The sequence below is a fragment of the Ictalurus punctatus genome, chromosome 7 (genome assembly GCF_001660625.3).
Source record: "Ictalurus punctatus breed USDA103 chromosome 7, Coco_2.0, whole genome shotgun sequence".
Lineage (NCBI taxonomy): Eukaryota > Metazoa > Chordata > Actinopteri > Siluriformes > Ictaluridae > Ictalurus > Ictalurus punctatus.
The window spans coordinates 7,221,859-7,229,336 of NC_030422.2; the positions used below are offsets into that span (position 1 = coordinate 7,221,859).

At 37.2% G+C, this 7,478-nt stretch overlaps 1 protein-coding gene across 1 annotated transcript; it reads right to left on the minus strand.

Moving 5' to 3' along the window:
* Window positions 1–32: 32 nt before the first annotated feature.
* ncf2 (neutrophil cytosolic factor 2) lies at window positions 33–7,310 on the minus strand. Its single transcript, XM_017472947.3, has 14 exons — window positions 7,069–7,310; window positions 6,782–6,864; window positions 6,433–6,541; window positions 5,450–5,584; window positions 4,415–4,522; window positions 4,252–4,311; window positions 3,837–3,880; window positions 3,608–3,749; window positions 3,055–3,120; window positions 2,520–2,624; window positions 2,238–2,389; window positions 1,886–1,997; window positions 497–605; window positions 33–416 (listed from the first exon to the last, which is right to left on the minus strand). The coding sequence occupies exons 1-14, from the start codon at window positions 7,240–7,242 to the stop codon at window positions 328–330; spliced, it is 1,488 nt and encodes a 495-aa protein (XP_017328436.1). The 5' UTR covers window positions 7,243–7,310; the 3' UTR covers window positions 33–327.
* Window positions 7,311–7,478: the final 168 nt, after the last annotated feature.

The following is a 7,478-nucleotide window of genomic DNA, read 5'->3' on the forward strand; positions in this document are numbered from 1 at the left end:
GAGGTAACAGCATATAATACATGCACATCATGTCGTTTCATTGCTTACCGTTTACTGATGATCAAAAAGGTTCCTTGGTGTATTTAAAAAAAAAAAAATTGATGGCAAACAGGTTGTACACAAGTAATTTCCAAAAAGCTAAAATATGTTCATAAACTATTGTATAGCCTTGTATTATCCAGGTCTATAAGAAAATGATGGTGTAAGTATGTGACCCTTAGTAAAACTGCACTTGTGCATTGCTGGTTAAATTACGCTTAAGCTTTGAATAATTCAATAATCTTTGTAGTTAAGATTGTGTTATTTATCAGTAAGACTTGTCTCCATTTACTGATTATCTTCTTGATCTACAACAAAAGATGATGGAAATATGCCGCTCTTCCCATTGCACTCGCCCTCAAGCCACTCTTCATTCACTGAAGTGGAAAATAAACATCATAAAGATTTCATTTCTTAATTCTTAATTTCTTAATTATAGCCAATCTTAATTTCTTACCTTTAGACAGGATAGTAATGACATCGCCTTGAGAAAAGTCCAGATCTTCAGGTGTGGATGCCTCGTAAGTGTACAGAGCCACCATCTTTTTCTGAGTTACGGTTTTATCCTAAAACACAGAGTCAGGCACACTTTATGGCCAAAAGTATGTGGACACCTGAATATCACACTCGTGTTGGCATAAAAATTGTGGCCTGCGCAGAACCCTGACCTCAACCCCACTGAACAGCTTTGGGATGAACAGGGATGCAAACTACACCCCAGGCCTCCTCACCCGACATCAGTGCCTGACCTCACTAATACTCTCGTGGTTGAATGAGCACGAATCACCACAGCCAAGCTCCAAAAAGCGCTAAAAGCTGTAGTCAAATGCCAAAATAAGGCAAGACCAACTTTACACACTGGGATCCATCCATTTTCTAATACCGCTTATCCTTCAGAGTCACGGGGAACCTGGAGCCTATCCCAGGGAGCATCGGGCACAATGTGGGTGACAGCCTGGACAGGGTGCCAATCCATTGCAGGGCACAATCACACACGCATTCACACACCCATTCATACACTACGGACACTTTGGACATGCCAATCAGCCTACCATGCATGTCTTTGGACTGGGGGAGGAAACCCCCAAAGCAAGGGGAAAACATGCACATGCCACACACACTGTGTGCCAACTCACTGGGATGATTTTCTTTTAAAAAAAAAACAAAAAAAAAAAACAGAAAAGAATATTACAAGCAAGAACAATGAGTTTAAAATAATATGATGACACAAAAACCGGTCGAACCAGGACTGTGTGCTAAAGGTTATAAAGAAATTAGTCTATGAAGATACTGAAAATATGACATACTCCTAATGCATCTTTTTTTCTTTCTTCTTTTTTTTAAACTGAACTAATGAACTAAAATGAGGAATGTTTTTTTTTTTTTTTTTTTTAAATTTTGAAATGAATGAATTAAGTCGTGAGTGTCTATGTTTATCGGTTTGACTGCTGTTCTATAAATTATTGGGGTAATGACGATTGAAATTAAAACGCCAATACTAAAATCCCACGTGTGTTTAATTTGCCCGTTATCTAGTTCACATGGCACTGGGTGATGAAAGAGGTCTGGCATTTTTTCATAACGCTGAAGGTGAAGGGATGTTCCTAAGCAATTTGTAATGGTTTCGTGGGCATTATTAAATATATTATTTTTTGGATGAAAATGGATGAATGAAATATAATCGTATTAATAATCTATTACAGGAGATATGAAATGCCAGCCTCACTGAAAGTAAAAGACATTTAATACGTTAAATATAAACATAAAAATGAAGCAACGTGGTGTTACTGGTGTGGCACTTGATGGGTAGGATGTGTTTGTCTCAGGACAATTTGAATTGTGGTACCTCAGTGGCCGAACACCACAGCGTGAGGCGATTGTTGCTCACGCAGGTCCACAACACCTCCATCTCCGACTCGTCAATTGGTACCTTCTCAGTAGATCCAGGCTTAAAATAGCTGGCAGGATATTGACAATGAAGAATTATTACACTTTAAGCAATGGTACTGTCCATGCAGCTTTTCTCTCATATATCATACACACTGTCAAAGACACAAGAAAGTCCAGTTCTGAACGTTAAATCTGGTGTATAATAGTCATTTTGCCAGCAATTAAAGGGATACCTCTTTAGAACATTTGTGTCCTGATCAGTCAGGTTTAGGATCATTTTTCAGGGAGATGTATAGGAGTGTAGGTACCTCAGAGTGAGTGTAGAAGCAGGTCGCTTGAGTTTAGTGCTGATAATCTTGAGGACGGCTTTATATGGCTGTCCCGGTGCAATGCAGATGGACATGGTGAACAGGAAGTGCACTTTCACAATGCATTTTGAGAAATCATCATCAGCTTTAATCTAGGGCGGGGAGTAGATAATATAGAACAAATCTAATTCCTTATTGGAAACATCGGTTATAACTAGTGAGGAGTAAATACACAACGTTTGCTGGTATGATGTGTGTGTGTGTGGATGTGGTATATAGTACCTCAGTTGTTGGGGCCTCCTGTTCTACAGGTTTATCCAACGGTTTAGTGGGCGCTGGTCTTCTTGGTGGAGCGGGTATGTCTTCATTGCCGTTGGATGGTGCAACCTACAGAGAAGAGAATCTCACTGATATTTCTTTTAGACTTTCAAATAGAAGAATAGGTGTAAAGTTAGTATAAAAAAAACATGGTGAATTGGGGGAAAAAAATGATTTTGATACTACATGCAAATATAAACTATACTATTTGATTAGTACTACAGTGTTATTGCTTGGTTCTAATATCCACGATTTAAAATTGATATAGAGAAAAATAATGGCACTTGTGGTAAGTATTACGGCATCCATGTTCTCATAACTGAACATCTCCTTCACATCGGCAGTGAGAAATTTTTTTTTATTATTCTAGTTTTGTGCTCTTAAAAACATTTTTATATATTTAACTTTTTCTCCTTTTGCTTATTTTTTTTTTTTTTTAAACACTATCTAGGCCTGTAAATCATTTCTTTAAGCGCACATGTTTAAACGAGCATTTTACCTGCACCATTTTTGAGGTCATTGTAATATCCAGTGGCTCCAGGAAATTGTAGGGGACCAACCCTCTCTGGAAACGAGAAAGTAATCAGAGGACGAGTAATAAACACATTCTACTTACACGTTACGTAAATACTATAAGTATGTCACTGTCACCTGCATTTTAATATGGCAAGAAAATCTTAAGGTTATAACCGGGGGGTATGGGGTATAACATACAATGCATTAAACTGATCGCATGATTTAAAGATAACGGCTGATACATCCTTCGGCAATGGGAGACAAGAAAAAATATCTCTATAGAAACAGGGACCAGTGCATTTGGGACTCATTGTACCGTATGTGACCTTTTTGGCTGACGTTTTTGGAAAAATAAAATCATGCAGTGTGTTCATTTTTCTAGGAAATAATGTCCGCAGCATGACGGTGCTAATTTCCTGTGGGACCGTGACGAAGGATGTCTAGGTTTGTTTAAACTATTTATATAGTCAGCAATTGGATAATAAATCATGCATTTTGGCAAGACTGTAAACCACACGCAGACACACACGACGCACCCGTTCGTTGAAAATAACAGACGCCCAGTTGTCGGTCCCTCTCTGAAGAACGAAGACGATGTTGCCTGGTAACACAGCCAGTTCTTCTTTTGTCTCGGGAATGAACTCGTACAGAACAGTGTGCGGTTCACCTTCAAGAGCTCTGCAGTTCACAGGTACAAAAACGATCAATAACGCTCCAATTGGTTGAGTTCGGTTTCATGGGGGAAACAGACAGCATTAGGTTTACCTCAGTACTTCTGGTGCCTTGGGTTTAACCGGAGCATCTTCAACCTACGTGAAGCAAATGAAAAATATTATATATTAATTCAATATACATTAAATATGAAGAAGGTTATAAATCATCCACAGATTATTCATCTATTTTAACATTCCAGAGCCCATTAATATCATCACTATAACCCACACTGACTTTTAAAATAAAGTAAAATAAAATAAGAAACTTGATCTAAATATAAAGGCATTTATTCACCCAGATCTGCCAAACATCTTAACGGTACATGTAAATGAACTAATGAAGACAGTTCAGAGACATTATTACTCGAAAAGCCTTTTCGAATATACACTTCATGAGCACTTTATTAGGAACACTTGTATTAAAAAGGGGCCTGTAATGAAGGAGAAGAAAATGTATCCTGACTCACATGAGGCTGAAGAGGAGCGAAACCTGAGAAATTATCAGCAGGAACCACAGAAGATATAACCTGTGTGGACAAAGCATCTGTAAAATTCAATTCTGTTTTAACGACCAACATTATCCTACTATCACTGGTTACATCAAGCTCTGAACTGATGATGGTTGGGTACCTTGGCCTTTCCAAGATAGTCTTTTTTCTCCAGCTCTGCCACATAGTGCTTATTGGGTTTGAACAGCAGCTCAGGTCGAATCACCACCAGAGGAAAGAGCTTCTGCTTCTGCATGCATGAGTACGCAAGAACACAGTCACCTATATATATATAATCTCACATGGAATATATATATATTCCTGTAACTGAAAATGCAGTTTAGAAACACACTTTAATGATGCCCTTAACTGATCATTCATCAAAACATCACTTTGAAAGTTAGAATGTGAAAGCAATTCAATTAAATATACATCTGCGAGTAAAAAAAAATTGCACAAGGTTCTTCAGCAACAATGAGTGGGTTAGATACATGAACTTCTCTTTATGATTTCTGACACATTGGCTGTTCACAACATCCAACTGCAACTGTCTTCATGTTTCCAAACTACTCTAGATGGCTGGCTAAGCTAGCAAAACTGAGCTATAGTGAGCGTTAAAAAGATGCCCTAAATATATCCCCAAATGACATTTACCCTTAATGCATATTTTTATGGAATCGATGTGTCAAGTAAGGAATGTGGAGTTTGAAAAATACCTCATGGAAATGAGGTGCACAGCTGTTGAGATTGTGAGCTAAGCTAGATGTCTAGTTAACTCGGCTAATGTTAAGTTTCGAAGTTATAGTCTAATTTACTGGGAATATGACAAAAGTGATGAAAACGCAGATACTCTCCGACTTGTGTTGCACAAATGTGAGCCGGATTATAGCATTTAACTCGCCCGTTAAATATTTTGGCTACCAGTGAATGTTATATAATGCTATATATATTCAAACAAATTCATAGAGACCTATTTTTTTTTTTTTTTGTGATTAAGATATAGGGATGCTCCCAAGGCATTTGTAATTGTTTAAAGCAATTTCTTTTTCATCGTAACGTACTTTTAGATTATGGTGCAATGGTGGACAATGGTTCAATGGTGGATTAAAACAACCTATTCAGAATGATTGTCATATTTGTGACTGAAGTATCATGTGGGTCGTGTTTCTGAACTGACCAGAATGGATTCCAGAGCCTTGTCGATGTGGTTGAATTTGGAATCTGTACGGAGTTTAAGAGCTAAAAGCAGGTTTTCCTGAGCGTTCTCCCATTTCCCCATCTGCGCATAGACAAGTCCAATATTGTGCTGCACCTAAATGAATGAGCAGAACCAATAAAACACTGTGAGCTAATCCTGGGAAAGCACACACAGTCATCATTTTAGAGAACCATGTCAATTTGCTTAAACATTGATTTTCAGTTATAATCAAATGGTATCATAGACTCTCTCTCTCTCTCTCTCTCTCTCTCTCTCTCTCTCACTCTCTCATCTCTTATATTTATTTAAGTATTTGTTTAGAGTGTGTGAGGGTCACCACTTGCATTACATTTCAGATGGTTTTATCTAAAACTTATGAGTGAGGTAGAACATCATCATATCATTTAACTGAGCAGCTAAACGTTAATCTTTTCTCAAGGGCCCAATAGCCTAGCTTTTAAGCACACAATCTGCAGTACTGTGAGCATTATATTACATCATCAGTTATATTATCATACATCAGTTTTCACAGCGGGTCATGAAAATTGAAAATTTAAGGACAATGTCGTGATTATAATGAGTTGCCTTATGACAGTGTGTTCCAAAATTTTCCATACATAGGGGAAATTAACAAATTTTTAGCGAAATATCTTCCAAGATTTTTCATACTTAGTTTATATTATATATATATATATATATATATATATATATATATATATATATATATATATATATATATATATATATATAATTTTTTTTCTTCTTCCAGATAGCCTTTAAGAACGCCTTTGACAAAAGAAGAGCATATTGAAATCATGGGCCATCGTCGGAGGAATCTGCTCTAACCATTTTGGAGCAATAGCTTTTTTGCCTCCAACTGTTTTCCTTTCAAAACCACATCTGGCCTGTAAATGTATAGGCTTACAAATCTGCAAGAGAAGAATAAAACTATCAACACACACCTCACAAGCACAAAGTTTATACATCAGTCCCAGAGGTTTGTAGTCTATCAGGTGGTTCCCTCTTAGCTCCTTTAAAGTTTGCTTGAAATCCATCAGTGACTCTTCAAACCTTAAAAGATATTCAGATGTTCAGAGGATACTGTCTTGTTAGTGTGATAAAAGTAAGGAGGCATAGGTAAAGAAAAAAAAAGAAAGAAAAAAAAAGGAAGGGGGTTTACAACATTCATTTCCTGATAGTGCAATGTCGAAGACATTACATTACATTCCTCTTTTATTACAATAGAGTTATATGTTTTTATTTGATTTGCCTAAACTGAATACAGTGTTGATTAAGTATTAGCAGGCCCACCTTTCTTTTTTGTAGAACGTAATTCCCCGCTGAAAAAAAGCAACGGCCAAATGCTCATCTTTGCCGATGCTACTGTCAAATGCCTACAAAAGAGAGAAGTTTCCTCATAACAGACTGAAACAACTTTTACTTCCTTTTTTTTCAGTTAGGTGTTTGATATTCGAACACAAAATTCAGTATACAACTAACACCATAACACCAATACTATAAGGTATTACTTTAATCTCACTCATCTTCACATCATCCAAAAACTCAATTCAATAACCCAATGACAGAAGTCTCTTTACCTTCTCAGCAGCATCCAGCTCGTTGTTGTTCAGATGGAGGCATCCGATGTTGAAGTTGATTTTTGATGTCTTCTCCTCAATGTCCAGGAATATCCTGAGGGCAGAGACTGTGTCCTTTTTCTCCATACAAGCCACTGCTTCATCCCACTGACGTAGAGTGCTCACGAAAGACATGTTCCCTCAGCTGCAGTTGAAACCTTACTGAAAATCTCCCCACTCTTCCCTTTTTATCATCTGTTGAGAGGATGAAACTGAACTCTGGACAACCCCCTGTCTGTCAGAGAGGAAGTGTTTTTCTCTGCTTTCTATAGTTACAGAAGGACATGAGGTTTACTGGGCTTTGGACTAGTAAGTAAATAATGCATTTGTAAGTAAGTAATGTGTATTTTTTTAATTTTTTTTGAAAGCAT

Excerpts from the sequence above, each read along its gene's own strand:
- ncf2 (XM_017472947.3), bottom strand. The coding sequence starts at position 7,242 with ATGTCTTTCGTGAGCACTCTACGTCAGTGGGATGAAGCAGTGGCTTGT. Across the intron at positions 6,542-6,781 it reads ACGTTCTACAAAAAAGAAAG|GTTTGAAGAGTCACTGATGG; the intron begins GTGGGCCTGCTA and ends ATATCTTTTAAG. Across the intron at positions 2,390-2,519 it reads AGGAGGCCCCAACAACTGAG|ATTAAAGCTGATGATGATTT; the intron begins GTACTATATACC and ends TCCCCGCCCTAG.